The 21,799-nt window shown below is 37.8% G+C and overlaps 1 protein-coding gene across 1 annotated transcript in view; it reads left to right on the forward strand.

Moving 5' to 3' along the window:
* Positions 1 to 21,799, forward strand: part of SLC25A13 (solute carrier family 25 member 13) — a gene marked incomplete at both ends in the record, with an annotated part of 93,310 nt that overhangs the window by 32,835 nt on the left and 38,676 nt on the right. The window contains 4 exons of the mRNA XM_079538132.1: positions 12,416 to 12,555; positions 18,702 to 18,848; positions 20,600 to 20,738; positions 21,565 to 21,658. Of these exons, the coding sequence (XP_079394258.1) occupies positions 12,416 to 12,555; positions 18,702 to 18,848; positions 20,600 to 20,738; positions 21,565 to 21,658 (520 nt within the window). The remainder of the gene's footprint in view (positions 1 to 12,415; positions 12,556 to 18,701; positions 18,849 to 20,599; positions 20,739 to 21,564; positions 21,659 to 21,799) is intronic.

The following is a 21,799-nucleotide window of genomic DNA, read 5'->3' on the forward strand; positions in this document are numbered from 1 at the left end:
TATTGAACTGCTTTTCAGAAAGTATGGAAGACTTTTTTGACCCTAAATACTTATGTTGGATAAAATTTCTACTTCTTATCTGGTACGTTTGGACAGAGTTATCCATCTGCCTTAGGTTTGTTGAATTGTTTATTAAACAGCTTGAAATAAAAGGTAGCTAGATGATGGTGACTCTTGTCTTTCCCATCTTCCCCTGTATGGTTCACATGCCCTTTGTCTTTTGCTGGTATTGCCCCACATATACCTAGTTTAAAAAAAAAAAAAGAAAAAAAACAATTGCATATTCTCAGATCATTTAAACTGATAAGATCTACTACTGTTCCTTGAAGCATCATTTTCTTCCTTCTACCATCTCCAAAAATCTACATTTGAAGTTGTGGCCGTTGAAAAGACTTGATGTCTTTTCTTGTGTCTGTTTTGATTTTTCATTATTTTGATTTTTTGTTGAGTTAGTTGAAGCTGTGTGTTCTGTGTACAATACTGCTTGTTAGAACAGCTCTTAAAAACATGACTGTAAATGCTAAAGGATTTGAAAGAATTTCAGAAAAATAATTCTGCTGTTTCTAACCTTGATGAAGGAAGTATTTTGTGCCTAACAGTATTATTCATGTGTACGAACAGAGAGACGAGAAACAGCATGCTTTTAAATCAGGAGGGTCCACATATTTAGTAATGGTTTTGTTCCAGTGCAGACAAACCAGTGTTCCTGGAATGCCTGTGATGTGCAGGTTCTTGTCTGTGTCAGAGCCCCCAGTTGCTTGGAGCACTTGTTAATAATCTAAGAACTGTGGTTGTTTGATCTGAATGCTGAATCAGTCCAACTTAACTTTTTAACTTTTGGCATTCTTCTTCATATTTTTCCTGCTGGTAAATGCTTCCCTTGGGGTTAGACACAGTGAGTCAAGGGATTTGTTTGGCATTTGAAACTCGTTGAAGTCTTTTTAGTGATGACAGAAACTTTTATGCCAGGCTGTATTTAAGGTATTTGAAAAAGAAAGCATGCCAACGTTGGCAGAGCCTCAGATATTTTTTTTCTTTTCCTTTTTTTTTAAATTCCTTCCTCTCCCACTGTGAAATCATAAAAAGTATCTGTAACTTCTGCACAGTATCGGGTAGCTTCCGCCCTAGAAGAAGGATGTAAGAGCTGTCTCAATGTTGTTCGTTCTCAGCAATACCAATTGACCTTTAGATAAAGCTAGTGTATGTTTGCTATTGTAAGGAAGAAGTTGTTTTGTTTTCCTCGCCATTGTGAAAAAAGCTAACATTTTCACAAATGAACAATTACAATACTGCCCTTTAACTTTGCTGCTCAGTACCTCAGTCATGCACCTTTGAGGTTAATTATGAGATCTTTTTCCATTAACTTGAATGAGAGTAGGATCAAGTCCTTATCAAGGTTAGGAGACTTAAATAGGGGTTTTATGTACTGTGGAATTACAGTGTGAAAGGAAAAGGAGAAAAGGGAGAGGATCATTTTTCACTGCTTCTGTGATGTATAATATCTCAAGGATCCCATTCTTAGTGTGCATCTCATTTTACTGTTGTAAAGAAACAGCATGGCTTATCTTTGCAGTCGCTGTTTTTCTGTGTACTGAGAAAATGGTGTAAATATTTTAGCTTATTCTGGATGGAATGCAGGGCTTTCCGGCTGTGAACTTCACTAGGCAAATCATCCAATTCGTATTCTTTCACAGGTGCACTTAGCTTGATACCTTTGTAAAACAAATTAATAATGGGTTTTGCATCAATGATCTTTTATACTGACTGCCACATTCAGGCTGTAGATATTTAGGGAAATGTTCTGAGTAAAGAAGTTTTACCATTTAGTATATTGTACTCTTATTGAAAAACACTATATTCTTGCTTTAGCTTCTGAGTTGGAAATTCCTTTGCATTCTAGCCATATGTTGACATCTGTACAATTTCAAATGTTTCAAATGTTTCAACTTACAAGTTAACTGTATATAGTTCTTTTGACAGAGCTGGCATCTATTTCAGAGGTCTGATCTGCAAGCAGTATGTATATGTGGTAGAGGTGGGGCGGGCTGGAAAGTATTTCTAGTTTGTTACTTCAGTGAGATGAATGAAATGGTCAAGAGTAAATTAGTAGCCAGTGGCTGACTCCGTCTACACCTGGCTGTTGCATCATATTGTAGATTTATCTGCTGCTGAAGTGTCAAAGCTTTGAGAGTTTGCAAGGAGTTAAAGCTCTCAGCAGGAAAGTGGGAGGAAGTTTAGCTGGCTTTTAAATTTGAGGCAAAGAGCAAACCATTGCTTCTTACTGTTGAGTGTTGACAGGCACATAAAAGCTGATAATATAAGTCCAGGGGTTTAAGAGACTTAGTAGAGTTGCTTTTTTGTCGTATGACTGTATTTTAATGCCTCATTAAAGAAGGAGAGCCCTTTGAAATGCTTTACTAGATGGTATTTAAAAAGAACCATGAGAAGCTTGGGTAAAAATGTCAGTGTTTAAAAACTAAGTTGTCTTAACCTTCATGTTTAATTTTGAATAGATAAATGAAATGATGACAGGTAACAATTCTGAGCAGTGAATAATACAGAAATGATATCTGTGGACTGGAACTTACTTTCTCGTATACAGGTTTTCACAGCTGTAATGAACAGCAAAAGGAACATTGTCCACATTGGTTTTTCTTATAGAGAAAGGAAAGGTAGAAAAATGAAAGTGATTGCCTGAGACTGTGCTGACAACCAGCTCTAAACCCTGTGTTAAAGATGTTCATTGATTTGTTTTGAAGTAAATTTTCCCACCAAGCGAAAATTCTTACTCTCTCATAATTTTTGAAATGCAGCTGTGGTGCAGTGTGTGGTTTTCCAATTTATTTATTTATTTTTCAAAGTTTTCTAATTCAAACTGAAGCTGTTTCAAAATGGATGCTGTGTGGTGCTGCTTTGGGAAATACGAATATGCCTTAAAACAAGTTGGTCTTTTCACTGAAAAGGAAAAAGCAACAGAAACCACCCCAAACAGCAAAAAAAGAGGGAATAGAGAACCCAAACTCTAAATTGTTGCTTATCTTAACAACTGTGGAGCTGAGCAATGTGTCTGTTTTTGTCTCGTAACAGAACTCTATTAACGTGTAGACAACAGCTATTGTGTAACTCTGCTTCTGTTATTAATTATAGCAGTACACATTTCTTAGAGGAATGAATAAATTAATGATGCATCTCACTAAGCACTCCTGTTTGCATATGTTACTTGAATTGCCTGAACGCTTGTTTGTAAACTCTAAAAACATGTAGCTCCTGACTGAGGTTTATGTATACAGCTCTTCTGATGATCTTCGGAGGTTTTGCTCTGTAATAATGCTCTGACTCTTTCAACATGTTAAGAATTATTACAGGAGTCTAATGGTTGCTTTCCTAACTAGGATTAGGTTCAGATTTTGTGAACCTGCTTGCTCTTGTTACAGAGGATTATTTATGCTTTGCTTGATATGACCTGGCTCTTCTTATGGGATTTATAATTGCTTATGCAATACCTGGCTTGCCAGTGTCCAGCTCAGTACACTCAAAACCATGTAAAGCAAAGAAAAGTGAAATCTGAACTACCAGCGTAAATTGCTGAGGCTCTAAATTTTGATCATTTGTTGAATGGCAATATTCAGTAATCCTCAGTGAGGTTTCTGTTGCTGGTTCAAATTAGTTTGAAACGTTCTGTAGCTCATGATGTGCTAGTTTACACTACACAAGGAAACATCTGTTGGTTTATAACTGATGGTTGCCAACATATGATGATCCCAACAGCAGCGTTACCTACTGCAGTGTTACAGGTGTAAACTGTGTTTAGTCTCTAATATCTTTTGTTGTTTCCACTGCGTTTTGCACAGATACGTCTGTTTCTAAAAAGAGTATTTAGGGAAGGTTTGCAAGTATATGTATTCTTCTCCTGAGCAACTTTTGAACTCTACTTAACACTATTTTCATAGAATTTAATTTCTAAACGTATGTCAGCTTGGCAGGTTTCTCTTATTTTGTTTTCTTTTATCTAACATGTTACGTAACTAGGCAGACTTCCATAAAGGCATCTTAAGTTAAAACAAAGCATATTACCAAGTGAACCTGTCTTTTTAAATGCTAGGGGAAGTTCTATCTTTTCATGCATTAGTGTTTCATTGGGTCTAGGGATACAAATGAATTTTCTGAGTCACCTATAACTGATATGTTGTATTTTGGTTTAATCTTTCTTGTTCTCATTTTGTCTTTTTCAATTAAAATAGCCTACGGACAGATAGCTGATTGAAGACTGAGCATATCTCCTGTGCAAAAAACAAGGGATGGTCACAAGATCACTAGCTAGTTCAGGTTGAAAGTGACAGTTCTTTGCAGGGCCAGGAAGACTAACTTGCTTTGATGGCTGTGTCCAATGGAGGTTTTAAATATCTCTGAGAATAGAGACCCTGCAGCTTCTATGAGCCAGTGTCTTCCAGTGTTTGACCATCATGATGGTTGAAAAAAGAGTTTGTGATGCCTAGTTGGGAGCGTCCATGCTCCAGCTTGCTTCTGTTGTTTTTTGGCCTTCCCTAAACCCTCATCTCATGTAGCTGTGAGAGCTATTGCTTATGAGGAGTGTTTTCTGAAGGCAGTAGCACACCAGTATCAGATTGGCATGCATGGATTGTATGGTATCTTCTCAGAAACAAAAGAGGTCCTCTCTTAGCCTGCCCTCCATCAGGCTTAGAAAACCCCATTCCTTCAGCCTGTCTTTGTACACTGTGTGCATTAATCCCCAACTGTCCTGCTGATTGTGATTCATAGAAAAGATAAGATGATATTTTATTGTAGTTGTTCAGTATATTACGTTTACCTTGGTAGAAGTGATCTGTTTTTTCTTTTTTAAATTATTATTATTCAGGGCAAAAGGGAGTAAGTTTAGTTTTTATGCCCTCTTGGGCTTAGCGCTTTCCAAGCCTGTGGTCTTTGGGCTCTGGCAGTTTGTCACTCACTTCTGAGGATGCCAAGAAAGGTAACAAAGAAATGTAATGTTGTTGCCAATAAGTTGAAATTATGGATGTCCACAGCTCCAGCAGAAATATTTTTAATGGTTTGCATCTTGAAAAAATGTTAAAAACACTTTTCTGTAAGCCAAATATGTAATAGTCTGTGTATAAATTCATGTTACTTCCCCTTGACATCCAAGGACAGAAGAAGCAGACATGCTTGGATCCAGAATCTTAACTGCTGAGAGTAATGGTACTCTTGAAAAGAGCCTCTTTTTGGGATATTTGCAGTATTTAGCAGAGCAGTACATGTGCTCATCTCAGTCAAAAATCACAGCCAAGCTGAACTGGAAAATGTATGTATATCTATGTCATGAAGAGGTGTTTTGATAGTTTTTGAGGTTATGTGCATAAATAGTTGGAACAGGGATAGCTATGAGGGGAAATGAAAAACTCAGCACATACTGAGCAGAGGGGTGAAACCTGAAGTTTGTCATGGATCTCTTGACTGGGGAAGAATCACAAAGACAGCAGTGTGTTCTGTATGATAATGTTTTCATTAAAGTACATTTAATCTGTAATATTGCTCTGCCCGTGTTGAAAAGTTTGGGTAGGGCAACAAAATCATAACCCATTCATTTTTTTCAGTAGTTAGTACGTCTCTTCTCAAAGGCAGTGATGCTGAAATTTGTATTAGCATTGTACCAGGCATTGAATTTTTCTGGTTTATTTTCTTGTTTTTGTCATCTTTAAAGTCTGCCTGATACATCTGAATGACATTTGGTTACTAATACTGTTTTTAATCTCATCCATACGCACATGTGCTATAAAGCCTTTGTTGCTTCTTCAATCCACACAAAGTGTGTGTTTCTCATCTGAGTCTTTAGTAAGGACTTCATCCTCCAGCTCTTCTTCCTTGCTGTTATGTCTCTAAGGGTGCTGACACTCCAGTAGATGCTGTCAAAGCACAGTGTCCTTTCTACCTGGAGATTTGCTGAGTCAACCAATTCATTTTATGAGAGAATCCTTGGATCCGCTGTAAGCTTTTGCTTTCCATTGTTTGCTCCGGATGTCAATCTGTTGTAACCTGGAGGTGATAAATCACTGTGAAGGTAACCACTTTTTGATACATGTGGAGATTTATTGCACTTCTTTAAATGACAAGCTTGCATTCCAAACAAATAAAAACAACCAAAACAACCATGATTTTTCAGAACTTTTAAAATTGCTTATGAGGAGCGTTTTCTGAATGCAGTAGCACACCAGTATCAGATTGACATGCATGGATTGTATGGTATCTTCTCAGAAACAAAAGAACTCAGAAACTGTTCCGGTTCAGTGGGTCAAAAATCCACTTTTTATGAAAGGCTAACTGTAGATTTGCACAATTGACTATAATGGCTTCAATTTTAAAAGACAGAGGTAACAGAGAGCACTTCCAGTTGGTGGGATAATTCGTATATGCTCAAATGACTAAAACATCGTGCTTTCTGACGCTACTTTGTGTTACTTAAAAAGAAAAAAGTAGGTGTGGAAAAGGTGGGAAAAAGCCAGTGTGAGAGTAAATCTCAGCTGTATGAGGTCACTCTTTGGTTAACAGTAAGCTGAGGGTTAGCCATCTTTCACACATCTGTATAGGCTGTAGAGGAAAAAAAAAAAAGCCCAAAATGATTGCTAGGCAGCATTTGGAGAGAAACCAGAAGCTCCCACACCAAAATATATTTAAGCTGTGGCAGCGTAAGTGTGCTATTTTGAGCTTGATTTTATTTATTTATTTTCCACCTCCTTTTGAAAGCGCCCTAGAATTATAAATTAGAAGGCAAAAACTCAGGCAGGCCCTAAGAGCTGGCAAGGTACTTTGTTATTACAAATTTTAATACGAAATTTCAGAATGCAAAGTACACATACTTTCATAGTGTGTGTACTTCAGTTCTCTAAATTGGAAAATCTGCTGTTACCTAGCAGTTAATAACTATTTTTTTCCAACATTTGGAATGCAGGACCTGTGCATATGATAATGCTGATAAAATATGATAAGCTGATAAAAGAAAACAAAACTGATAACATGTTGGAAGTGCTCGAAGTGAAAATTACAGTTTAGGTAGGTTTGGGGGTAGATAGTTAGACATTTTAATTGAACTAAAATAGTTTTATACTAATACAGTACTGTTGTGGGAGTACATTTTGTGGTGCATTTGAAATTGAAGTATTTAAGTGGAGGAAAATGTATGTTAATGCTTTGCAAGAAAGTGATTTTTTTAATACCATCTATCTAAGCAAAATAGCTGTTAAAGAAATAGATCTCTTATGTCTGTATTGGAGTGTAAAGTGTAATAACTTCTATGCTCTTTTAGGATAATTTCTCCAAGCCAGGAGTTTTCTTTTATCACTTTGGTTGGTGTATTAAACTGCTGTTTGAAACATCATGTGAACTCTGAAGTAAGTTGGTATTTCTGGACAAACTACAGAAAAGTCAGCTGTGCCAAGTGTCAAGAAAGCTGTTGAGTCAGTCTGGATTCTGAAAGTTCTGTGCTTTTAACGTCTCAGTGACATGGGTAACAGAAATGAGTCCAGATAATGATTTCACTTACCATATGGAAATAAGGATATTGAATTTGATACAACAGCTTTGGTTACGTATAAGCAGCACTTAACATAAGCAGCAAAACCTCATCTTGTCCATTGCAATTCAGCACTAGTCCACAGCTGTACTAGCTCAACATAGCTAAATTGGCTAATATTGTCATTTTATTGTTTTAGTTTGATTTTGTCTTTGGGGATTTTCTCTGAATTTGGAATAACTAGTTCTATTAAAAAAGAATAAGCTACCACTTACCTCTCAGTGTCTAAAGGGAGGCTGTAAGAAGGAAGGAGAAAGACTGTTTAACAGGGTTTGTGGTGATAGCACACAGGAGATGGTTTCAAACTAACAGAAGAGAGATTTAGATTGGTTATAAGGAGGATGTTTTTTTCACATTAAGGGTGGTGCAACACTGGCACAGATTGCCCAGATTGGTGGTGGATGCCCTGTCCCTGGTGGCATTCAAGATCAGGCTGGATGGGGCTCTGAGCAACCTGATCTAGCTGTAGGTGTCCCTGTTCATTGTAGGGCAGTTGGACTAGATGACCTTTAAAAGAGTCCCTTCAAACTGAAGTGATTCTATGGTTCTGTGATTCTATATGCATACAAACACACAAATTTAACAAAAGAAGTGAACTCAGTTGTGTTTAAATAAAAAAAAAAAAATTGTTTATACATAAATGTGTATGTATAGCTGCACTTTTCAAATGCAGGTGAAATTGATGTTAGTCTAAATAGATGGGTTGTGTTAATGCAAGGTTTTACACTCTTCTGAATGAATCTATTTTGAAACAGGAGCCATACTACATGACAGAGTGCAGATAAATTGCACTGACCTAAGCTGCTGTATTTTTTCAGATTAGCCCTCCATCCTTCTTGAGTCATGTAATACAATCCCATTATCTTCAAATTATGTGCTCGGTTTCTATTGTGCCAGCTTCAGCTTGAGAGTTCTGCCAGATATGTTTCTAGTAGTACTTTAAGAAGGAAAGTATCTCTTTTAAATATTATTTTAATTTGGAATTATGGAATAGATTGTAGTCCATGTTTTGCAAGGAATCAAGAGGCAGAAAAATACAGCATTACTGTACTATTCCAGGGTTTCAAACCTGTGCAAAAAGGTGCCTGTGACAGCTGTTCTGATCTTATTTTTTTGCAAAGGGATGTTAGAGGTATGAGTACTTTTCCTTTGCAATCCATAGTAATCAAACTATTTGCAATATGCCAATTATAAAACTATCTTAACCTATTTTCTTGACAAAGCAGTGGCAGGATGAAGGAGGTGATTATGACACTTGTTCCTCCAGAGTATTATACTCTTCTGGGTGAATGGGTATGGATGGACAACTCAGTCAAATACTTGCACTATCATTAAGGAAATCATTATTTTTCATCTTAGCTGAGCAGTTAAGATGTGATCTTATGTTTTCCAAAATAAAACATCATATTTATAGACCAGTCTTTGTTCCAGACCATGGAAGGATAGAAATAAACTCTATGCTACATGTTTGAAGTTCACTGTAGTAAGTCAGAGGGGAAAAAACCCAACTATCCCAAACCTTGGATCAACAATTTCAGTATAAGAAGATAATACAAAATATTGCTATTTGGTAACACTATCTGATAGAGCAAAATCTCAGCTATAAAATACTATTTTTCAATAGTCACAACCATTAGCTATGCATTTTCACTAGTGAAATTTTCACCAGATGAACAGGAGCCTGCATGCCATGCTCATAAAAGTCTGCTGCAGCTGAGATGACCCCTGTCACCACTGCTGAAATGCACCGCTGTGCTCACATCCACTGTTTGGTCTCCATAAATGTTCAACAAACGTTGATGAATGTCAGTGGGTGCCATTTTTTCCACATGGAGGTATTCAGTCAGACTGCCCCTCTGCTGCCACCTGTAGCACAGCAACAAAATGTAGCAGAGTCTCAGTAGGAAGATTCAACCTCTACTGCCATACCAACCTCTGCCTCTGACGTCGTAGGCATGTCATGCAATGTAATAAAATAGGAGGCATGACTTTCAGAGCAGCCTTTTTGTATGAACTTGTCTGTATACACACATGCTTTTTCACAAGTTCATCATACTTTTTTTTGTTGTTACAAGGAGCAGCAAGGGCAGCTTGCTGTGAGCCCTCAATAAAGGGAAGGTGACGTGAGGGCGGACAGGCCCAGGCAGAGACCTCAGTTCTGAGGGGCGCTGTCTCATGCTGCCTGAGTAAGGAGAACAAAGCAGATCTGCTGGCAGTGGCCAAGCTCAGCCACGAGTCCAGCTATCACCAGCCCATAGCAACAAGGTAGGTTCATGCCTTGTAAAGAGTCAGTGGGTCAGAGTTGCCGAGAGGGGCGGGCAGGCAAAAGTGTCCATCTGGGGAGTTTGAGGCTTCTGTCAGTTCTTTCTCCTACAGCTGTTGGGTTGGGTAGGAACAGAGGGAAGAGCCTGCAGAACTCGGTGGTGCACTCAACCTTGTGGAAGAGTGTAGTTTCAGGTGGTCAAATAGGACTCACTGCAAAGCCTGTCAAAGTCATTTTGTTTTCATCTCCACTGGGATTTATCAGACTTGATCAGGTTTTAAGTTCCTTTGCTTAAGTTCCTTTTGCTACTTGTAGTGCCAATATTAATATTTTTTTTTCTTAATTGGGAATTACCATTTTTTCACTTCCTATTATTTGATTATGGTATGATATATATGTTATGATAGTGGAAAAAGGTCAACAGAAAGCGGGAAGGTAATCTCCAACAACACGTGACTTGTGCTTTAGGCTATGTGAATAGGAAGCATCCTAAATAAAAGACATTCAGTAGTGGGATGGTACCTCACTCTGAACTGCACAACTTTTCCTCTCAGTTGACTTGAGAGCAGAATTTTGTGTTTGGAGAATGATGGCTGACAAGATCCGAGCCTGTTGTAATGGATATTGAAGACACAAATGAACAATGCTGTCCTGGGGGCACAAAATTTCTCAGAAAAAATTCTCATCAGATTTTAGGGCCCAAAGATTTGAATTTTAACAATTTGTGGTTAACAAGGGTCAGTTTTTCTGTTTGTAGGTTAAATACAACTTGTTCTTTAACTACTGATTCCAGGGTTCAGTGGATGATTTCTTCTTAAAAATGAAACAGGTGACTTTATTGAGATGTGAAGATGTCTGCAGTATCACCTATGCTCTCTCCATGATTCCTAGCCTCCTCACTTTAGAAGAAGCAATCATTGCAGGTAGTACCAACCACAGTGAGTTTGGGTCTGTGTGGCCTTTGCAGCAGGACACTTGCCTCTTTCACAGCTTCAGAAACACTTTTTTTGTGCAATTCTGGCCTTCATTAACTTCGACACTTTCTGACAGCTTAATGTTTCTGAGCCGTTCTGTCCTGGCTCTCACTTCTTCCCTGCTTCTTTGGCTTAAAGTGGGGAATTTTGTCCTGGCTGGGTTTCCCCAGGCCAGCAGAGCTGTTGTGCTTGACTGTCACAGACTGAGCTAGAACTCATGCTTCGCAGGAGGCAAGACCTCATGGCTCCAAGGAGTTGGCTCCCACTTTGCTTGTGATGCTGAGGTGAGCTGGAAGACAGCTCCTAGGCCTTGAGGGGAGCTGGCTCCAAGGAGGTAGCTTCCAGCTTCTTCTGCAGGCAGGCCTGCACAAAGCCGTGCTGCTTTCCTTGCCTCCAGGCCCTGGTCACACCTGGGAACTGGCATCCAGCTCTCCTGTTCACAGACAGACAGGAGCCGAGAGTTTGGGTTCCTGGTCTTCTGCAAAGTGTGAAGGGAGCGGGAAGGCACCTCCTGGCCCTCTCTGTGGGTAGGGAGTGTCTCCTGGGAACCAGCTCTCCGTGCCTGCAGGAGCAAGCAGGAGATGAGAGCTGGCTCCTGGCTGACTTTGCTAGGGGGCTCATGCAGATATTAGGAAGGTATTCAGCATCTGGGAACCTCTGACTTTGAGCTTGTCTTTGGCAGATGTGTTTGCCATTTGTTTTTGGCTGAGATGACTTCTGCTCTTGCATTGAAGTGGGCTTCACTGTGTGAGAGACCTGTCTAAAAGGCAGGTACTTCCTCAGATCTTGTTGCTGTTTTTGCGAGTTAAAATATGTACAGTCCAATTCCAGCAACATACTGCCCTTACAGCTGATTATACAAATTGATGACTTTCAAACAGCATTTGTTCACCAAAAATGCAATGTACTACCAGAAAATCTGCTAAGCCCATAATAACTGATAGTTCAGTTAGGTTGCTAGGCTAAACTATCAACCTTGCATTAAGGTGTAGTTTAACAAACTTTATCACGCTGCACCTCATAACAAAGCAGGGTCTGTTGAAGTCTGCTTTTTGTTGAAGGTTTTGATAGGATTGTGTTCTATCTGCCATGTCCCTTCAATTCCCTGATCCACATGCAATTATTCCTGTAAGGTAACTGCAGAAAAGTGGATCTTGAATGCTGGTGTTGTAGTAAACTGCTTTGTTTGAATGTGGACAACTCTTAGAATAATACAAAAGGTCATTTGTTGTTACCAGTTAGAAAAGATTACGTTGAATATTAGTTAGCTTTGGTCAACTTTTTATAAATTATCTTTTAATCCTTTCTTGCTTCACTTTGAAACTTTAGAATATTTAGTTGAGTCTCTTCTGACCATATACTGGGCTACTCCACGAATAAGACTATCCAAGAGATTGTATTTATGAAGGTTTCAAAGCTTTTCATTTACCATGATTTTGGTTAATAAAGAAAATTAGGTTTTCTTTGCAATATGTTACTGATTCGTATGAAACAGTATTGCTTTCAGGTTAAAAAATATTGTGATTGTTTATCTTGTATAAATATATGCTCATCTCTATTGCTATTTTATTATTAACATTTTTCTTTTCTTCCCAGAGGATGCTAAGCAAGTTTTTGGCCAGACCACGATTCATCAGCACATTCCATTTAACTGGAATTCAGAGTTCGTACAGCTGCATTTTGGAAAGGATAGAAAAAGACACCTAACGTATCCAGAGTTCACCCAGTTTTTACTGGTGGGTCTTGTACAATAAAGTTTGTCAAAATTAAAATGATTCAAAGATTGCAAAATACTGTGCTGCTAGGAAAGCTGCAAGAAAGACCATGTGGGCTTTTGCAATTGAAGTGCCAGATTTTAATATTGTTGATTAATAGGGTAATGTAATGGTAAAACAGCTGATTTTTGCCAGGTGTTTCTTTCTTTTTTTATTAATTGTCAGCATGCAGAAAGTCATGTAGATGGAGACATGAAATCAAAAACTTCTACCTCAAATTTTGAAAATTTCCTATATTGAATGAGTCAAGTATGGTATGTAACAGCATTGAACATTTTAGACCCACTGGCAAGACTGATATTAAGAAATACTTACGTGTGGAAATAGCATGTTTACTAAATTAGTATTTAATTCAGTGTTGATGTCCAATAAGGTAATGTTTTACTGCAAGCCCTTTCCACACATTTGTTTCCTTGTTTTCCTAAATTTTGAATTTAAGAAAGGGAAATACTACCTAGTTTTTATTGAGGTATATAAAGAATAAAATACAATCTTTCTTTTACAAGGAATTTTTGCCTATTCACACTTTGTGGTACTCTGTTAGAGAAAGCAAAATATTGTGCTAGTAAAAAAATATAAACAGTTTATCTGCATTTCAGCACTACTGTCAAAAATACTCTGCAGTAGGAAAAGTGATTCTTGAAATGGTGAAAGACGTGAGATTCTTATTTGTATTCCTTCTGAATTCTTAATGCCTATATTAGTATTTACACTGGAGAGTTTTAAAATGGGAAACTGCTTGAAGACTGCAAGGTTTCTTTTTTTCTTGTTTACACAAGTGTGTTAGTTCACAGTAGGAGGTGGTATCATTTTGATGAGGAATAATTAAGCTAATGCTATTGAGACAAATGTTTCAAATTGACTTTGTAGAACAGAGCCTAATTAATTTTGTATGAAGAGGACGTCATATCACACAATCATATCACATGATTAAGTTGTATTTCCTAAAGCTTTGTATTGACTGCTGCAAGTCCAAAGTAGCTAAGATCTAGACCAATTCTGCGGCAGAACAGTAGACTAGAACCTCTTTGGGATAAAAGAGTGAATATGTTGCTTAAAAAAAAAAAAAGTAATGCTGTGATCTCATGAATGATTTGGTGTTCCAGTACCTCCTTCCATACATAATGAGCCCTGGGTGCGTATCTTGATTTTGATGAATTACAATCAGCCTTAACTCATACACACGCATGCATCACTGTGTTGGAACACAGCAGTCCTCTTGAGCCAGACAAACCTGTTGGTCATGTTCCCCATATGACAGAAAGAGGAAGGATGAGCATAAACATGGAGAGTAAGATTGATAGAAAGATTGATAGTTCTGGATATCCTATAGAGAGGTGAGTTGCATTGAGGAAAAGTTCTGTGGGTGGTTACAAAGTTGATCTCAGCACTGATGCAGACATCAGGGACTTTCAAGCAAGTTAATTGTCTGAAAACTGCTGAAACAAAGCTGACTGTTATCTGTACAGTTTGTTAGGATGCTCAGTCAGTCACAGATTGGGTATATCTGTTTACTAATTTTCTAGAACTGTGAAACTTTGAAACACATTTCCTTACTGACTCTTGCTTTGCAGCATTATATTATACAGTAAAGTTTGGGCACAGAAATGACTCTCAGCATAAATTGGAGAGTTAATATACAGAGATATATAAATCTCCCTTTAAGTTATGTAACCTTTGGTACTCAGCCTTTCTGACATTCTGTGTGTGCATGAGTCAGTCAGTCCCCTTGTTCTGATGTCTAGACCTTGCACCTTAGACAGCAGGAGAACACAGTGGATAGCAGATTACCGCTCTGCATTCCTGATTTATGAATGCTCTTTACATTGCTCTTAATGTGGACCAGATGGTTCTGTAAGGCACTTCAGGTACTGCTTTGTAAGTACAATGTAATTTGCCACTTCTAACGAAACGATGCACACAGAGTCAAATTCATTCATGTTGGATCCTATTATGCCACATAAAGTTGTTACATATTCATTATCTGTTGTAACGTTTGGGCTAATCATTACTTCTGGCAAAGCTGAAACTACTTGGAAAGTAACATTACTATATTTAATCCACGCGCAAGACAGATCTCTTCTGGCTTTAAATAAGAAGGGTTTTTGATTGTGATTCTGGATATTTATATCCAGTCATCCCTTTTTTTTTTCTACAGTAACAGTGAGGTGTCCAAAAGTATAGCCTCTGAGGTACTTAGCTCAAATACACATAACAATCTATCTGTATCAACCGTGAGCTCAAGGTGTGTTGTTTTTCCCTGCTTCTAATTTTGCTAGCTTAAAATTAGCCCAGATATCTCTGCTACATATCAGTCACATCTGTATCTGTTTGGATATAGTCATGTTCCATTATCACTTAAATGACAAGTCTGCTTCATGAAGCGTAACATTGGCCCCTTTCCCAGCATGTGAAATCTATTCTGCAGAATGGATTTTAATGTATGCTTCTATGTGGACTTGCTAATTCAATTTCCATATTATCTGGGAATTTATTCATGCCTAGCATATTAGTTGATGAAGTAGTACTCTTTATAATTGACACCCAAGGATCTACTCCAACAGAAAGGACTGTGCTGCATCTGATGCCTTGTAGATCCATTGGAATGGAACCCAAGCATAGTTTCTATCTAACTGGAAAGTAATGAAGTTTATAATGAGCTGTAACTGAAAGCTCAGATAAAATGTCTAGATGGAAAATAATTTCACAAACGTTCTGGTGCCAGCATGCCTACCATGATGTGCAAATTAATTTTTCACAGTCTTATTCGAGCTGAGGGAATTTTGGACTTGCATCATCAAAGGAGAAACTGCACTGCTTGAGTATATCTAGGTTTACAAAAAATCTAGTCAGAGAAGATTCTTTAGAATGTGTAATTCATAATGCAAAGCAATGAGGATTGTATTCTTTTTTAAACATGATCTGTCTCGGTAAGCAATATTGGACAGAAATAGGTGAAACAAATGTTTCTGGAGATTGTGGAGCATCTCTAGATGTTACAGATTTGCTTTATTTTTTCAGTTTATTTTAAGGTGGCATTTTTTATATGACTGCACGTACACAGCATAGGTAGAGTTAAGAATATCTCATCAAATTTCCCTGATAAATTGCTAGTAGCTGCTGAGCCTCATTTTGAAGCACAGTTAATCATGCTGTGAAGTGTCTTAACTTTCAGACTCAGAGTCAGATGGAACAGATGGCCTTTCTTTTGTGCTAAACACTTTAAGGAATTTATTGTGTTGGTATACAATATCTAGTTATTAAAGGAGTGACATCTGCCTGTTTTGTGGCAGATTTTGTATGAGATATTTAGTTATGAGACTGAGTCTTGTTTCCATATAGTGATCTGAAAATTCTCACACATGTACATCAGTGTGTTGTTCACCTCTTGGGAATGTTACATAACAGAAGGTCCTTATGCTTCCTTCTGTGTGTGCAACTGGAACAAAACAGTGCTTTGCTCAGCTCAGAACAACTTAAGTAGCCTAAGAGAGCCTACCTTACCATGAAGGTGGGATGAGCCTTCAGTAGCCGTTTGCGGTCTGCTTAAGCCATTTCATTTCTGAACTAAAGAGAAGATGTGGATAGAGAACTATGGAAGGCTGACCTCACCCTATTCAGACCTTTGTCTTGCTGTCTTTTTGCAGCTAAGCACTGTGTCCTGGATCACTTTGAGCATGTGGGATAATCCTCTCTAGTTAGTTCCACATGTACCAAGAAGATGGAAAGAAATCGCATAAGCAAGGGAAGAATGAGATCGTTTGACTCCTACTTGATTGTAGTACTAACAACCTTTTTGTAATTATCTGGGTGATGACAACAAACATGCCCTTCACATGTGTCTCTGGAATGTGAGCCCTGCTTTCCTTCTGTGGCTATGACATTACCCCCACCCCAGGTCCTACCAACAGGGAGACATAGCTCCCAGCTTGCAGGCTGATGTGCACAGGTGGTAGCAGGCTGGACTTGTGTTCTGCAAGTGGTGTGCCAGGGTTTTTATTGCATGTTAGTGCTGAATTCTGCCAGTGTGGGACTGCCAGCAACTTCAGTGGTTAATATAAATTGAATGAGAGAGAAAAAGAGAGAGAGAAGAAAGCAGAATTCGGTTTCTCATGTAGTCCTTCTGGTAGATTCAATTTATTTTTCTTTAGTGATGCTACCATTAGATGACTTTTTTTGTTGTTGTTGTTGTTAATTTGTTCATATTTTTGTTCATTTTTTCTGTTTCCATCCACTAAGTAGTGAGTAGTTAGGAATGGAAGTTAATACACTTAACTCCTCTTCAGAGCTCTGTGCCTCCTGAATTAGCTGTCTGCCTTAAGCTGACAAGTTGTTTTGGATGGTAGTGCTCTTCACACTGTAAACCTCCCAAAATTTCTTGCTTTCAAACTCTGTTGAAACTGTAGTCAGAATTGAAATGAGACAGGAGCTTACATAGCTACATCCAGCTGGATTGCTCAGTTGTAACACATCCACATAAGGGGCTGTAATGTAAAGGAAGTATGACAGAATTTAGACTGTAACACTTTGAATTATAACCTTCACAAGCATTTCTTATTAAAAGCAGAAATTTCCGAATAATTCTGTGAATGAAGTGCATAGTTGAAATACTGATCAGTCCTTTCCTGTCTCTCCCCTTCCCCTTTACCTTCTGCTTAAGTTATTAGGAGTTTTCTTCATACCTTTTGTTTCAATAAATAGTGTTTTACTTATGAGTTAAGACTGAAATTAGAGAAGCTAAGAGACTGAAATGAAAAGACAAAAAATGGTTTGAATGGCAGCATGCATTGGTGGCTGCAGACTGGAGTGAGTGAGCGTAAGGCTGAGCAGTGGCTGTAGACGTCCTGTGGATGTGGACTTACACTTGTTGGATTGGCTTTTGGCCTTTCTCTCTAAATTCCACTAAATGTTGCTGTAAGAAAAATACCAATTTTCAGGAGATTGTATTCTGTGAATACATCATGCTTCTGGTTCTTGACTACTGCAAGTCTTGGCTTAACAGGACTTTGTGTGTATTTGCAAATAGAGTGAAAGTAATAGGATAGTGCCATTGTCCACTGCAAGACTTGGTCTAGTACTGCTGACATACTTCTGCAGTGATTCCATTTCCTGAGTAACTGATTATTAAAATTCATTCAGACTTAGCACAGAGTTTCCAGTGAAGAAGCTTTTACAAGGCTTGAAATTGGAAGGAGGGACATGGTAATGATTTGTTTTCTCCCACTTGGTAGAGAAATACTGATTGGTAAGTCAGACTGCATGACCAACATGTAATTCTGGTTTTAGCGAGCTAGTAGAACTAGACAAAACATTGATATGTATTATTAAGTTACCATCTGTGCAGGATTGTTCCTTTTAATTAAAAGATAACAAAGTGTTCTAATAGTAATTTATGAAGAAAGGGCAAAGGCCACAGTAGAAAAAGACACACATTTTTGGGAGATATAAAGTCTTTTTTTCTGCCCTCTCATTTACATCTGAATCACAAACAGGTTATGAGGTAGTTGCAATAGATGATGCTTGTTTTAGGTCTCTGTCTGTTATTAGTGCTGAAATATGGAGAAGCAATCTTTACACAGTCTCAATATCAAGAGTTAAATTAAACAGTGATTGTCTTTAATAGATAAATAAAAATATTTTAGATGAGAATGCTTTTTGAGTGAGTACTTTCAGGATTATTGAAAGTCATTGCAGAAATCTCTTACCATACTCTACCAGCAGTGAAGAGTTTTACAGAACATATTTTGTTTTGTAATGACACGCACAATAAACTGGATAATGCACATCCTGGAACACTTCAATGTTCACACATGGGAGATTACCTCTACTGGTTTGTTGATGTATGCCCTCTGTTTCTCAGTTTGAACAGCATGACTTAATGCCCACAGAGCAGAGAAGTCATGGCTGTTGTTTTTGGTACTGAGCTCAATGACAGAGGCCATTTATGCTACAAATGGAAAAGGCAGAGAGCTATACATACTGTATCAATTGAAAGGATTACATGTAATCATGTTTTGTTAAGTGTGAGATATTCTGTAGGATTGCATCAAATAAATCTGTTATGGTAATAATTCTGAAGCTAACTTTTTTTTAACATATATTTTCAGGAGATACAATTAGAACATGCAAAACAAGCTTTTGTGCAGCGAGACAATACTCAGGCTGGAAGAGTCACAGCTATGGACTTCAGGGACATTATGGTCACTATCCGACCACACATGCTGACACCATTTGTTGAAGAATGTCTAGTTGCTGTGAGTAGCTCTGGTAGCATCATTGGGAAATCAAGATTGAGATCCATTTTTTATGTAGTTTGACCACTGATCCATGTTACAGGTGCCTTTTTTTAAGCTCAGCAAAAATTATCTATGCATATAGAAGTTATCCCTCTTTACAGAATGTAAATTCTCAGCTCCACTGGTTTCCTGAAACATGAGACAAAGCAAGTAGATGGGCTGTTGTGGGGCCCACAAATGTGGAGTTTACCTGACTATTTCTGGTCATTCTTTTATAGTGGGCTGTGTCAAATATTTTGGGTTAGAAACAACCAACCCTTTACATCCCATTTGGGATGTCATCCTCAAAGGACTTGCATTGCAATTTCAGTTCTGAGCGTCCAAACACCTGTGGTAGTGTAAGAACTGCAGCATCACCCAAGGATATTCACTACTGACTGATTGTTGGTACACTTTAATGTATGCTTTTGTCAGCTTGAAATGCATTTTATTTTTTATTGGATGTTTTCTTGTTTTCTAGACATGATTCTATTTCTGTTGTCCATTAAGCAAAATGTTTTTGTTTTTCTGTAATTTTTAGTAATTAATTTTCTACCATTTCTACCAAGTAAAATCTCTAGGTTTTTGTTTTGTTTTGTTTTTAAGAATGGTCTTCCAGCACACATAAGATTTGTCTTTCATGAACGCTGTTTCTCGGAGAGCATGAACTTCTGTTACAGCTATCACATTATAATACATCGTGATAGGCCAACTTAAATATTATTCACTAAAGGGGAAAAAAAAGGAGGCACATTTGGTTTTGACCACAGTTTCTAATCTTGGGAATTTGTAGCAAGTCTTTCCAAGTAATCTGAAGTCTGGCTTTATCCAGGTTTAAAGAAGTCTTTTCTTCTTTGATTTGTAAGAGAGAATTCCAGGGAGATATGTAAAGTGATGAGAACTGCAAACTGGGCAGAATATTGGAAGAAGCATACAGTAAAAAGCATAGCCAGAAGACTTGTGGACTGACAATGATTTCTCAGACCTTCTTCCTCTCTTCTGTTTCCAATCTTGTTAGCAGCTTTCCTGGGTCATATGAGATTTTTGATTCTGCCTCAAGGTCAGTTAAATTTTGACAAGCTTAAGCATTATTTTCAGAAATTTTGTAGTCCATCAATCTTGTACTTAGTGAACTGATCCAGTTTCTTTTTCTGTGTGTAGGCCCAAGACCACTTCAAAATAAAGGCTTAAGTTCGGTTCTCATTTGAGAATGAGCAGCTATGCAAACCTTGTTGTTTCCATTTGGTTTGACTGCTGATACAAGCCTGAGAGCTTACTGCTATTTTTTCACAACTTGAAATGCATGTGAATTTAAATGTTTGAGTTGACCTCTTTCAAAATATGTTTTGATTTTGTTGAGATTTTCTATATAGTAATATACTTTACATGTAGAAGTAGATTTCCTCATTACTAGAAATAAGCCAACTTATAAAACATTTCCAACTGAAACAGCACTGAAACTTGAACTTTGTAAATTACTACTGGTTATGTTGTTATAATCCTGCATATGTATTTGTTTAGGTTTGTAGGATGGGGAGAGTTTTACATTCTGGTCATGATTAGTTTCAGTAACATAAGAATCTTTCATAGTGTTCTTTATTTTACATTATTTAAAAAAAAATCCTTTTATACCCTCACTCTTGTAAAAATAACTTTGTTTGAAAATCTTTATTTTAAGATTTTTCTTAATTTAATAGCACTCTTTTTTGCTTTTACTTTCTGCATTGTAGGCTGCTGGTGGTACCACTTCTCATCAGGTCAGCTTTTCCTATTTTAATGGATTTAATTCTCTCCTTAACAACATGGAGCTCATTAGAAAGATCTACAGTACTCTGGCTGGAAATAGAAAAGATGTGGAAGTCACTAAGGGTTTGTATAAATGTTTGCAATCTGGAAATTTCCGTGGGCATTTGCTTTGGGTGGGTGGAGGGGAAGATCTCCTCTGTATGCTTTTAAATCAATGGGAGGAAGAGAAAGCCTGCTTTGTTAGTATTCCTCGGCACACCATTCAGTTTTGTACGCTCCTGTTGGAGTCCACCCTCCAGGTTTTTCATTTTGTTTCAATCAGAAAAAGGTCCCAGTAAACTGCCAGTGGGGGCAGGGTGAGGAAAGTATGTAAAGATATTTAAAAGTTTAAGAAAACTTCCTAGGACTCCTGCCAAATTGGCTGCCTATTAAAGTGACCTTCAAGGGTAGTTGAAGAATTCCATAAACTTGTATTGGCAGCACAGTAAGCCGATCGACAAGCTTGGAACAAGATGTTATCTGCTATATCTAACCTCTTTATAGAGAATTCCCTGTGCAGTGCCAGAGTTTCATTAATGTGGCCTACTGGGACTATGCATAAAATGTTCCACAACTCTTAACTCTTGATTTTTTTTCTTTTGCTTTTTTTTCCCTGTGACCCACAACTGATTGATACCGTATGTCAAATATCCTCACTCCTACTGATAGTACTCAGCTTCAAGACCAGAGAGTAGTACTTGTTTACATGGTGGATATACCATTTCAAACATACATTTATATAGTGGCAGGAACCCTTTTATGGTGGGTCACTTCTTTTCCTTCCCTTTCTCTTTTTCTTTTCCACTATTAGCATCTTCTGCTTAATACAAAGTAAGTGTAAGGTACTCTGGATTACTTGTATCTGGTTTGACAATTTTTGTTTCTCTTCTGTATTTCTATTCTCTTGCAGAGGAGTTTGTTCTGGCAGCTCAGAAATTTGGTCAGGTTACACCCATGGAAGTAGACATCTTGTTTCAGTTAGCAGATTTATATGAGCCACGGGGGTAAGTGAAGAATTGTCTATCCTTCCCTTTTTCCCTTCCTCCTCTCATGTTTTCTGAAGGAGGGGGAGGTGGTGGTAGGGAACAGAAGGGTGTGGTATAGTGGTCAAATGCAGATAACTCCTTGTGATCCAAAAACACATC

This window comes from Tetrao urogallus (assembly GCF_951394365.1).
Source record: "Tetrao urogallus genome assembly, chromosome: 7".
NCBI lineage: Eukaryota > Metazoa > Chordata > Aves > Galliformes > Phasianidae > Tetrao > Tetrao urogallus.